General features: G+C 42.0%; 1 protein-coding gene across 2 annotated transcripts in view; it reads left to right on the forward strand.

Annotated features, from left to right (window-relative positions):
* Window positions 1–14,046, forward strand: part of CCDC141 (coiled-coil domain containing 141) — a 177,989-nt gene that overhangs the window by 52,462 nt on the left and 111,481 nt on the right. For both annotated transcript variants that reach the window (XM_040441010.1, XM_040441011.1), the window contains exon 6: window positions 1,650–1,769. In XM_040441010.1, the coding sequence (XP_040296944.1) occupies window positions 1,650–1,769 (120 nt within the window). The remainder of the gene's footprint in view (window positions 1–1,649; window positions 1,770–14,046) is intronic.

Raw genomic sequence — 14,046 nt, forward strand, 5'->3', positions numbered from 1 at the left:
AAGGCCAATTGAATAAAAAAAAATTTGCTCAAAACTACTATAATGCAATAATAAAAAAGTGCCCCCAAAGGTGTACATAACCTTTAGGCATAATTACCATTTGTTTTTGTTGCAGCCCCGTATGCGGAACAATTCACTTCAATGGGGCTGCAAAAAATGGAAATTACTCCATGTGCATTCCGTGTCCGTATGTCCGTTCCGCAAAAAAATAAAACATGTCCTGTTATTGTCCGTATTACAGACGAGGATAGGACTGTTCTTTTATGGGCTAGCCGTTCTGCAATTTATACAACTCCTATAAATGCACAACACGCCAACGGTAATGTTCATGCAAAACTTTATTGAACATATATGCTTACAAACACAATAAATTAATAATACATGGTTAAAACCCAGAAGGGAAATACAGACAAGTGTGGATGAAAATTCCCCCCATAGCCGGTATAAATATCAGTGCATAATAATTGTAACAAGTTGCCGCTGCTAGTGTGGTACACCGGAAAAACCCAGTCTCCAGCGTACTGGAAAAATCCAATGCAAGTCACCTCAGTGGAGGCTGAACCTCATCCCAGGTTAAGGGTACCGGCCTGGGCGACCGAGGAGACCACGGAGCATAAAAAGTATACGAGACAGTTTTAACACCAGTAAACCCACAAGCAGCATTAAAGGCATACTGAGTACATGACAATGAAATAACCAACCTGGCTGGGGAGCGGCCCGACGAACGTTTCGCTCACTGGCTTTATCAAAGGGTTTTTTCCGGTGTACCACACTAGCAGCGGCAACTTGTTACAATTATTATGAACTGATATTTATACCGGCTATGGGGGGGAATTTTCATCCACACTTGTCTGTATTTCCCTTTTGGGTTTTAACCATGTATTATTAATTTATTGTGTTTGTAAGCATATGAGTTCAATAAAGTTTTGCATGAACATTACCGTTGGCGTGTTGTGCATTTATAGGATTTGTATAATCTGTGGCCGTGCGGTACGCATATTGGCTGGCGACAGCCGTTTTTGGTATATTACCCGTTCTGCAATTTGCGGACTGCAAAACAACGGTTGTGTGCATGAACCCTATGATCCTAAATTCCAGCCTGATCTATCCTAGGCTGTCATTAAGCCCAAAGTTGGGTTAGGACTTGGAGCTGACATCAGTATTAGGGCTCATGAACACGACCGTATGGCTTTTTCAGTGTTTTGCGGTCTGTTTTTTACGAATCCGTTGTTCCGTTTTTTGTTTCCGTTGTGTTTCCGTTTTCTTTCCGTTTTTCAGTTCCGTTTTTCCGTATGCCATATACAGTATACAGTAATTACATAGAAACAATTGGGCTGGGCATAACATTTTCAATTGACTTGAGCACCGTGATTTGCGGACAAGAATAGGACATGTTCTATCTTTTCACAGTACGGAAATACGAAAATACTGAAACGGAATGCACACAGACGCTTCAGTTTTTTTTGCTGAACCATTGAAATGAATGGTTCAGTATATGTACCGCATACTGAACTCAAAAAAGGGCCAGTATACTGAACGCAAAATACTGTCGTGTGCATGAGCCCTTAACCTTGACTAAAAGCGACCTCTGTGTTTATTGCTGAATGGAGAAATCCTTACTGATGACAGTAAATCTACTTTTTCCATAGGTTACTGGCTGGCTGAGGAAGCATATAGACTTATATCTAACAGATGTTCAGCTCGGGGCATCACTGACAGAAAATGAGGAGCTGTTTCACAAGCACAAACAGCTTGAACTTAACTCCAAGGTAAGGTCATGATATAATTATGCATTAATAACACCCTTATTACAGTGCACCTAGTTCAATGTGCAGTGAGCCCCTGAGGAGGAGGAGGAGCAGAAGATGGGAACGGTAGTAGCTATGAGGCTGATGAGTAACGGTGTACTGCCTTGGGATCGGTGCATTGAAAAGTCATATAAGGAATCGGGCCAGAAGTAGAAGAATAAAAGTCCCTCCTTACTAAGTGCAAAATAGAAGTTGTAGTACATCCAGTAGCAGTTGAATACAATGCGATTTCCCTTCCCAGATGATGAGGTATGGTGGCTGGCAAAGTGGCAAATAATGGCACCTCTGGTATGCTATCTTGCTGATGTCTCCCTCACGAACTTCTGGCTAACAGCTGTAAGCTGGCACTTGTGGCTTTAGGTGTTGACTGCGTAATGCAGGCCTTTATGAGTTGGTCTGGCCTGGATGTGATCTAGGTGAAGGGTGTCTGGCCATAGTCCCTCACCTGCAGCAGGGTCTGTATATCTATGGTTACTGGAAACACTGCTGACTGTAATGCTGTAGCTTTTCAGAATATCTGCAGTTTTTGTCTTTGAAGTCTCTCACAGATGAGTTGGTTCTCTGGTCCCTAAGTCTCTAGGAGAATTTGGCAGCTGAAGGCATCTGTGTTGGTCCCATGTTCATATGTGTCCACATTGCTGAGAAAAATAATGTTTACGTATTTGCAAATGAGCCTCCAAAGAGCAACGTTGGCATTGATGATGTGGCAGTTGCAGAGAGAGCGGTGCCTCTAGGAGTAATGTCAACGCCCCTGTTGCTCTTAGAGGCTTATTTGCATATATTAACCTCTTAGTGGCCACCAATATGCCTTTTTACAGCTGTCACTAAGGGGCCTTTTCACGGCAGCCTGGTCTAAGCGCTGCATGGGTCCCCAGTGCAGCAGAGAGTGGGGGCTCGACTCTCACATGGACTCTCATGCGGACTCCCTCGCACTTGCGGGATGCCAATGTCTGCAAAGGCTGGCTGGTACCTGGTATAGGGCCCAAGCCTGCCTTCAGTGTTTTCAAGCAGGCTGCGTCTGACAGTAAAATGCAATGCACTATAGGGATAGTGCTTCGTATTTTAAAAGCAATCAAGCTATTGCCTGTTATATTGCCCTTTTGGGGGAAATACATACATCTACATAGACGGGGAAAAAAAAAAGTTATAGCTCTTGAAAGGCGACGATGAAAACAGGAAGAAAAACACTTGGTCAGTAAGGCCCAAAACTAAATGAAGAATTGGGGCTGCACAATGTATCAAAGTTCTGTATCCCTTTCACACGAGCGGAGCGAGTGAACACATAGCACCCGCACTGAATCCTGACCCATTCATTTTAATGGGTCTGTGTACATGAGCGTTTTTTTTCACGCATCAGTTCTGCGTTGCGTGAAAAACGCAGCATGTTCTATCTTCTGCGTTTTTCACTTCTATGGGGCTGCGTGAAAAACGCATTGCATCCGGAAGCAAGTGCGGATACAATGCGTTTTTCACTGATGGTTGCTAAGAGATGTTGTTTGTAAACCTTCCGTTTTTTAGCACGCGCGTGAAAAACGCATTAAAACGCATTGCATCCGCGCAGAAAAAACTGAACAACTGAACGCAATCGCAGACAAAACTGACTGAACTTGCTTGCAAAATGGTGAGAGTTTCACTGAACGCACCCTGAACGCATCCGGAGCCAATCTGTCACGCTCGTGTGAAAGAGGGCTAAGGCTTCATGCGCACGATCTTTGTTTGTTTCCGTGTCCGTTCCGTTTATTTTGCGGATAGAATGCGGACCCATTCATTTCAATGGGTCTGCAAAAAACGCTGACAGCACACCGTGTGCTGTCCGCATCAGTATGTCCGTTCCGTTGCTCCGCAAAAAAAATAGTGCATGTCCTATTTTTTTCTAGTTTGCGGACAAGGATAGGCATTATTACAATGGGTCCGCAAAAAAAACGGATCCGCAAAAAAAAACAGGTGCCATACAGAACGTCATCCGTTGTTTTTTTTTCCGGATCCGCATTTTGCGGACCGCAAAACACATACAGTCATGTGCATGTAGCCTAATTCACATGATCATTTTGTTTAGCATCGGGTAACGTCTGAGAATTCTCACACGACAAATATGAATAACACAAAAAGTATCTAAATATTACATCAATAAGCCAATGAATGAAATTACTTTGTAATGTGTGATTGCTGGAGGCACAATACAGCTCATTGATGCCAGCCTGCTATTTGCACATACTGTGTCCCAGACTGTGTGCCAGTACTGCCATCTGCTGGCTGTCTTATATATTTCCATCTGCTTTTATAATATATCTTTCCTTATAGTGAGTACATTTTACAGTTTTTTGGAATGCGTGTTACTTCCCCCACCGGTGCACGTTAATGGATCCCGCTGTTTATTGTTATATTTCATAAACTATATTTGTATGAATAATAGACTATGTTCACGCATCATTTTTGTCTACATTCGGTATGCTATATGTATTATTGGGATATACTCCCAGCACACTATATAGAGCAGACATGTCCACTGGGTATAATAGGCCTGATATATGCCTTCTGAGATGGTATGTGTCGGCTTACCTTTTTTTCCCACTTATACTGTACATATATGTTTAACCCCTTCAGGACCAGCCATTTTTCACCCTAGGGACCCAGTCTAATTTTGCAGTGTGTCACTTTATGTGGTTATTTTACTTATCCAAGCCATTTCGAGACTGTTTTCCTCCTCTGCCCATACAATCAGCATATACATGTACGGAAAAGGTCCAGAAGAGATTAAAGGGGTTTTCCAGGATTTTGATATTGATAGCCTATCCTTAGGATAGGTCTTTCATATCTGATGGGTGGGGTTCCGACTCCCGGCATGCCTGCTAATCAACTGCTTAAAGAGGCTTGGTAAGGGAGGAGGCCGTAGTTCTCTCCGAAACTCCATGGGCATTTCAAATTGCTGATTGGCGTGGATGCTGGGATGCTTGATGACCTATCTTGAGTATAAGCCATCAATATCAAAATCCTGGCCAACCCCTTTAAAAAAAAAAAAAAAAATTTATAGCATTGATGTGAAGATAACTTTGGGGGCATGAACTACATTGTTATAAGAAAACCTGAAATGAAAGTGCTATTCACCATGAACATCAGCGGCAGAAACTTAGTTCAGAAAACTGAAAGGTTGTGATGATTATTATAGTCTTAACTTGGTCCAATGTGGATTTACCAAAATTAAGGGGGCGATTTATCATTCAGAAATATGCCTAAATTAGGCGTATTTCAGATGCAGATTGCGGCACAACAGTTACTTGCGACGCAATCTGCAACTAAATAAGTTGGCGTGGCATGGGCGGGGAAGGGGATGAGCTGTTAGGCCCGTCTCATTCATCAATTTCTACAACTGTTACAGGCGTAGAAAATTGTCTAAATGTAAGAAAGTAAGGAAGATGTCTTACATTTAGAACTGGTGCTGCATGCGCCAAAGTTAAGGAGAGGCCTGCGCCTCTTCATAACTTCGGCGGATCCTCCGCCAGCTATGGGGTTTATTAAGACCAGCATCTAAAACACCATCCTTAATAAATATGCCCCTATGTGTCTTCTCTGGGTGCCGTGATCTACTCTCTGGTCTCTCTACTCACTACATAATCTTTCAAGTCCTGTGACTATGTAGAGGTGGTCTATAGGAATAAACCATACCCTTGATATGCGGTCCCTGAGACAAACTATCATTACGTGGTCTGTTGTACCCCTTAATATCAAACTATTTAACTTGAAGCATTGCTCCAATTACCTACCACACAAGACAGAAAGTCCCTCCTGAGAAGTTTCTAGGATATGCAATAAATGTATGATGGGGGCAGGTCACATCTCTGGACCCTCCATTCATGTCTCACGCCATCCACTCTCCCCATAGAGGTCGAAGGAAAGATGGCTGCCCTTGTTCTTAGTAGTGTTGATCACGAATATTCGAATTGCGAATTTTAATCGCGAATATCGGCACTTCGAGAATTCGCAAATATTTAGAATATCGCAAAATATATTTGTAATCGAGAATATTCAATTTTTTTTAAAATACCAGTTCATGCGAATTTTAATGCGAATTCTTTATGCGAATTTTAGGCAAATTTTCGCAATCAAGAAAATAATGACTAGAGATCATGAATTCGCGAATTCTCGAATATATGGCGAATATTCCCCTAAATATTTGCAAAATATCACGAATTCGAATATTGCCCCTGCCGCTCATCACTAGTTTTTAGCTCTGTCCATTGGAGGGCAGCATCCTCTCCCCACTGACATGTAGGTCCCAATAGCTGAGGGTCCCAAACATTTAGATTTTAGAACAAGCTAGGAATCTTCTAAATCCTATTGGATAGCAAAATGTTACAAATGAGAAATATAAGCAGTAGGATTGAGCAAACCCATTCGGGTTCGTACCGAACTTTGCGACTTCAGTGACCCGAACCTGGACTTTTTCACTGAAAATGGCCATTGAGGGGTTAAAAAAAAAATCCACTTGATCGCGCAGCCGGTATCCTCTTCTTTCTTCTTTCTGTAGGACCAGCAAAAGGTGAGCGTGGTGACGTCATCGCAGGTCCTGCTGAAGGAAGATGGAAGGACCTGCAGTGACGTCACCGCGCTCACCACATGTACAACTGTACAACTAAAAGGAGGCTCTAGGACCCTGTTGAGCTCCTGTAGCTTGGATACGCTTGGATAAGTTGAGATACAGTTGGGCATGGAGGCATACAGGTTCTGTGTGGTATCCTGAATCAACTTTGCAGGATAAAAGGCTAAACTGGACGGACATACAGTATGTCTTTTTTCAACCTTACAAACTGTCGGCGAGAATCCTGAGGTGATCATTTTACTTATGGGTATGTAGCGACCATTTTTACCCATTTACTGTCTACCTTTGAGGGTGGGGCCTATGTATTAGATATAACTGATATCTGCTTTAGCACTTGCTATTGACTTATAACATTTGCCAATGTATTGTCTGTCATATTTCAGGTAATTTAGCAGTCACTTTGTATAGCCACCTCCCATGGTGATTGCATTCTCATATTATCCCTCAGGTAAAACTGCACCTTATATTGATGTTTTTCATCTCTATTTTTATCATGTTATGTATATTTATTCAATGAAGATATATATACTATATATTCTTTGAGCTATAGAGACTCAGTTGTCTTTATGTAGGTTTTTCTGTTTCTATAGAGTTGGCTCTTCTTGAGGGGTCAGATGTACTTTACCCCATTGTTTGGGTCTTTACCTGTTTTTGTGCTGTGCAACCTTCATATAAGAACTACTGAGTGTATTTCTTGTAGATTTAATATTTCAGACAAGTTACTAGTTCCACAGTTTGTGTAGAGATTAGATAGTTCCAAATACCTTATCAGAGAAATGAGCCCATTTCCAGTAGTAAACACACATGATAAAGCTCTATTGTGAATGAAAACCACAGAGATAAGAGGAGATAATGGTGTAACCCGAGACAAGGTGTACGTATATTTTCTTTTACAAGCCAGTAATGGGCAGAAAAAGTAATGAATGTTCAGGAAATAAGCCTTAATTGTATTAAGGTATAATAGTATGGTCTGGGAAAAGAGGTATTTTCCTACCAGCGTGTGCTGCTGGGCTGATTTGCAGCCAGGTGGGGTCAAATTTTAGGTGCCGATTCGGGTTTTGACAGCACCTAGCTGGGCTCAGCAGCAAGGTGCTGGCATCTGAGGCTTGTGCCGTGCTGGAGGGCTGAGACCCGTGTTTAGGGGAAACAGGCCCCCTAAAAGCCTGCTATGGACTGCTCGAGATAGAACTGCCAACAAGATGATTTTTGTTATGTGGACTTTCCATTGTGTGTGAACTAACACTAAGACTGCAAAGTGACGTTTTGTTTTTGCCTTATGTGTAAATAAACACAGAGGTTTGATTTAAGAACCGGTAATTTGCCTCTGTACTGCGTCCGCATACCCTGTCTACCAGAGCGAATCCCCACAATATATATATATATATACACTCACCTAAATAATTATTAGGAACACCTGTTCTATTTCTCAATAATGCAATTATCTAGTCAACCAATCACATGGCAGTTGCTTCAATGCATTTAGGGGGGTGGTCCTGGTCAAGACAATCTCCTGAACTCCAAACTGAATGTCAGAATGGGAAAGAATGGTGATTTAATCAATTTTGAGCGTGGCATGGTTGTTGGTGCCAGACGGGCCGGTCTGAGTATTTCACAATCTGCTCAGTTACCGGGATTTTCACGCACAACCATTTCTAGGGTTTACAAAGAATGGTGTGAAAAGGGAAAAACATCCAGTATGCGGCAGTCCTGTGGGCGAAAATGCCTTGTGGATGCTAGAGGTCAGAGGAGAATGGGCCGACTGATTCAAGCTGATAGAAGAGCAACGTTGACTGAAATAACCACTCGTTACAACCGAGGTATGCAGCAAAGCATTTGTGAAGCCACAACACGCACAACCTTGAGGCGGATGGGCTACAACAGCAGAAGACCCCACCGGGTACCACTCATCTCCACTACAAATAGAAAAAAGAGGCTACAATTTGCACGAGCTCACCAAAATTGAACTGTTGAAGACTGGAAAAATGTTGCCTGGTCTGATGAGTCTCGATTTCTGTTGAGACATTCAAATGGTAGAGTCCGAATTTGGCGTAAACAGAATGAGAACATGTATCCATCCTCTGATGGCTACTTCCAGCAGGATAATGCACCATGTCACAAAGCTCGAATAATTTCAAATTGGTTTCTTGAACATGACAATGAGTTCACTGTACGAAAATGGCCCCCACAGTCACCAGATCTCAACCCAATAGAGCATCTTTGGGATGTGGTGGAACGGGAGCTTCGTGCCCTGGATGTGCATCCCTCAAATCTCCATCAACTGCAAGATGCTATCCTATCAATATGGGCCAACATTTCTAAAGAATGCTATCAGCACCTTGTTGAATCAATGCCACGTAGAATTAAGGCAGTTCTGAAGGCAAAAGGGGGTCCAACACCGTATTAGTATGGTGTTCTCAATAATTCTTTAGGTGAGTGTATATATAGTAGGTGGGCCACGGAGTATGAAGTGAGGAAATATGGGGCTATTATTATGGACGGCATGCGCATACAAGGATTGTCTCTTGTTCATAGTAAAAAATTTTTTTTTTTTTCTTGCTTCTGTATGCACTTGGTGCTTCTGCAATCACAGTCCGTTGTGTGCAATGGCAGGTATTTATGAGGAGATCCCTCCCTATTAGATGGCACTGGGTGGGCTTTGATCGCAGATGCAGTGTGACCCTACACTAACGTGTTGGTGCGCAACTGATCTTGGGTCACGAATGTGGGCTGCAGCTCTGTTGTTGCGTCCCGTATCTGAACTCACCCAGCTACCACTATAGGCTATACAGGGAGTGCAGAATTATTAGGCAAGTTGTATTTTTGAGGATTAATTTTATTATTGAACAACAACCATGTTCTCAATGAACCCAAAAAACTCATTAATATGAAAGCTGAATATTTTTGGAAGTAGTTTTTAGTTTTAGCTATTTTAGGGGGATATCTGTGTGTGCAGGTGACTAATACTGTGCATAATTATTAGGCAACTTAACAAAAAACAATATATACCCATTTCAATTATTTATTTTTACCAGTGAAACCAATATAACATCTCAACATTCACAAATATACATTTCTGACATTCAAAAACAAAACAAAAACAAAAACAAATCAGTGACCAATATAGCCACCTTTCTTTGCAAGGACACTCAAAAGCCTGCCATCCATGGATTCTGTCAGTGTTTTGATCTGTTCACCATCAACATTGCGTGCAGCAGCAACCACAGCCTCCCAGACACTGTTCAGAGAGGTGTACTGTTTTCCCTCCTTGTAAATCTCACATTTGATGATGGACCACAGGTTCTCAATGGGGTTCAGATCAGGTGATCAAGGAGGCCATGTCATTAGATTTTCTTCTTTTATACCCTTTCTTGCCAGCCACGCTGTGGAGTACTTGGACGCGTGTGATGGAGCATTGTCCTGCATGAAAATCATGTTTTTCTTGAAGGATGCAGACTTCTTCCTGTACCACTGCTTGAAGAAGGTGTCTTCCAGAAACTGGCAGTAGGACTGGGAGTTGAGCTTGACTCCATCCTCAACCCGAAAAGGCCCCACAAGCTCATCTTTGATGATACCAGCCCAAACCAGTACTCCACCTCCACCTTGCTGGCGTCTGAGTCGGACTGGAGCTCTCTGCCCTTTACCAATCCAGCCACGGGCCCATCCATCTGGCCCATCAAGACTCACTCTCATTTCATCAGTCCATAAAACCTTAGAAAAATCAGTCTTGAGATATTTCTTGGCCCAGTCTTGACGTTTCAGCTTGTGTGTCTTGTTCAGTGGTGGTCGTCTTTCAGCCTTTCTTACCTTGGCCATGTCTCTGAGTATTGCACACCTTGTGCTTTTGGGCACTCCAGTGATGTTGCAGCTCTGAAATATGGCCAAACTGGTGGCAAGTGGTATCTTGGCAGCTGCACGCTTGACTTTTCTCAGTTCATGGGCAGTTATTTTGCGCCTTGGTTTTTCCACACGCTTCTTGCGACCCTGTTGACTACTTTGAATGAAACGCTTGATTGTTCGATGATCACGCTTCAGAAGCTTTGCAATTTTAAGAGTGCTGCATCCCTCTGCAAGATATCTCTCTATTTTTGACTTTTCTGAGCCTGTCAAGTCCTTCTTTTGACCCATTTTGCCAAAGGAAAGGAAGTTGCCTAATAATTATGCACACCTGATATAGGGTGTTGATGTCATTAGACCACACCCCTTCTCATTACAGAGATGCACACTATACAGCTTGGAGTAAGACAACATGCATAAAGAGGATGATGTGGTCAAAATACTCATTTGCCTAATAATTCTGCACTCCCTGTAGAGCACTAATATGTGCCATTACCTTGCGTTGTAATACATCGGTTGTTAATATCAGAAGTATCTGGCAATAAAGGCAAGATGCCCTGAATCAAGATGGCGTAAGATACATCAGAAGGCCAACACGCCGTTGCGGTACTACAGGCACATCGTAACCCGGAAGTACGCCATATACGTCATCGAGACATGCGCAGTTGCGCTACAGGCACGCCGAACCGCATGAATTATGACAGCCGTCTATACTATACATCCTCCTTCACCCTCCGTCTGCTTGACCTACGCAGTAAGCATAAAGCACTTTATCAGCACATACAGCTGACACTGTTTATTAGATGATTGATAATTATGAATTTTGGTATACATTTGTGTACATCACAGAATAATATATTCATTTTTACAATTGATTATTTATTGTATGATTATGCACTGATGTTCACCATGAGATATATTGTAAATGTGATATATGTATTGTATTTTTTACTCAATTAATTTATTTATTATGAATTGATCACACCTGCATTGCACATTGATTGTATTCACCCCACTGGTATATATACTCAGTATTTTGTCTGTACTCACTGCTTGAGAAAGGCTCACATACTGAGCCGAAACGTCGCTTGTCCCATATGGGTAGATAAAGTATTTTTCATTTTTTACTTCCTGGAGTGCTGCCCTTTTTGTTATTTTTTATCTATCTGGATTGGCTTATATCCACACTGGGCCAGCTGCACCCGCATTTATTCCATTGACGGTGCTGCCACTGAACTTTTTGTTTTTCTATATATATATACAGTCTTGTGAAAAAATTAGGACACCCTTTGAAAGCATGTGGTTTTTTGTAACATTTTTAATAAATGGTTATTTCATCTCCGTTTCAACAATACAGAGAGATTAAAGTAATCCGACTAAACAAAGAAAACTGAAGAAAAGTCTTTTCAAGATCTTCTGTAAATGTCATTCTACAAAAATGCCTATTCTAACTGAGGAAAAAGATAGGACACCCTTGCCCCTAATAGCGAGTGTTACCTCCTTTGGCTGAAATAACTGCAGTGAGACGGTTCTTGTAGCCATCTACCAGTCTTCGACATCGGTCTGAGGAAATTTTACCCCACTCCTCAATGCAGAACTTTTTTAGCTGTGAGATGTTTGAGGGGTTTCTTGCACGTACAGCCCTTTTCAAGTCACCCCACAGCATCTCAATGGGATTCAAATCTGGACTTTGACTTGGCCATTCCAGGACTCTCCATTTCTTCTTTTTCAGCCAATCTTTGGTTGATTTACTAGTATGTTTTGGGTCATTGTCATGTTGCATGGTCCAGTTCCGCTTCAGCTTTAATTTTCTAACTGATGGTCTCACATGTTCTTCAAGCACCTTCTGATACACAGTAGAATTCATCGTGGATTCTATGATGGTGAGCTGACCAGGTCCTGCTGCAGCAAAGCAGCCCCAAACCATGACACTTCCACCTCCATGCTTCACAGTTGGTATGAGGTTCTTTTCTTGGAATGCTGTGTTTGGTTTACGCCAAACATGTCCTCTGCTGTTGTGTCCAAATAATTCAATTTTGGACTCATCTGTCCAAAGAACATTATTCCAGAAGTCCTGGTCTTTGTCAACTTTATCGCTGGCAAATGTCAGTCTGGCCTCGATGTTTCTCTTGGAAAGCAAAGGTTTCCTCCTTGCACACCTCCCATGCAAGTTAAACTTGTACAGTCTCTTTCTGATTGTAGAGGCATGTACTTCTACATCAACAGTAGCCAGAGCCTGCTGTAGTTCTCGAGATGACACTTTAGGGTTTTTGGATACCTCTTTTAGCATCTTGCGGTCTGCTCTTGGGGTGAACTTGCTGGGGCGACCAGTCCTGGGCATGTTGGCAGTTGTTTTGAAAGCCCTCCACTTGTAGACTATCTTCCGGACAGTGGAATGGCTGATTTCAAAATCTTTTGAGATCTTTTTAAATCCCTTCCCAGACTCATAGGCTGCTACAATCTTTTTTCTGAAGTCCTCTGACAGCTCTTTTGCTCTCACCATGGTGCTCACTCTCACTTCAACAGTCAGGAGCACACCAAACTAAATGTCTGAGGTTTAAATAGGGCAAGCCTCATTCAACATGCAGAGTAACGATCTACTAATTATGTGCACCTGGTGTGATATACCTGTGTGAGATCTGAGCCAATTTAAGAGGGAATACATGTGAGGGTGTCCTATCTTTTTCCTCAGTTAGAATAGGCATTTTTGTAGAATGACATTTACAGAAGATCTTGAAAAGACTTTTCTTCAGTTTTCTTTGTTTAGTTGGATTACTTTAATCTCTCTGTATTGTTGAAACGGAGATGAAATAACCATTTATTAAAAATGTTACAAAAAACCACATGCTTTCAAAGGGTGTCCTAATTTTTTCACATGACTGTATATATATATATATATATATATATATATAAATATATATATATACAGTTGTGTTCAAAATAATAGCAGTCAGACATCACTAATAGTGATGGCCTTGCGGTTCGCCCGGGGGTCGTTTCGCGGCGAACTTTGCTCGTTCGCTGTTCGCCAAACTGGCGAACATATGGTGATATTCGCTCCCGCCATATTCATTTACATTGTGAAGAACTTTGACCCATGACACATCCATCAGGTGGTACAGGACAGCCAATTGAGACGTTTCCGCACATGGACATACCCCCTACCTTATAAATAAACCTGATCTTGGCGCCATTTTACCTTAAGTCTTTTGCCATTGTAGGGAGAGGTTGCTGTGTGGAGCAGGGACAGACTGATAGGGACACCAAACGCTAGCTAATAGGGCCACAAAAGTCCTTTTAAGGACTGGAATAGGTGTGCTATCGATAGGTGTGACATACTGAGGGGTGTAATATACTTATAATATACTTTCTAACATAGAAAGTATATTATAGTGCAATTGTATTGTGCAGCAGTTGTGTGCGGTTCTGCTGCAATATTGCAGTCACACAGAGTGCCAAATTCTATTGGAACCAATAATTTCTAATGGTGTGATTTACCAGTTGCCCCCCCCAAAAACTGATTGAAGCAGGGGTGTGATATACCAATAATATACTTTCTATATAGTGCATTTAGGTAGTGCAGCATTTGTTTGCGGTTTTGCTGCGTTACCGCATCTACACAGAGTGAAAAACACTATTTGAAGAAATAATTTCTACTGGAATGATTAACCAGTTGCCCCCCAAAAAAACTGATTGAGGCAGGGGTGTGATATACCTTCTTCCACAAATACTGCTCTTCTATAGGGACTTTTATCACAGGGTCATTTTGAAAATGACAGGCAGAGGAAGAGGCAGGCCATTCCACAG

This window comes from Bufo bufo, chromosome 7, assembly GCF_905171765.1.
Source record: "Bufo bufo chromosome 7, aBufBuf1.1, whole genome shotgun sequence".
NCBI classification, from domain to species: Eukaryota; Metazoa; Chordata; class Amphibia; order Anura; family Bufonidae; genus Bufo; species Bufo bufo.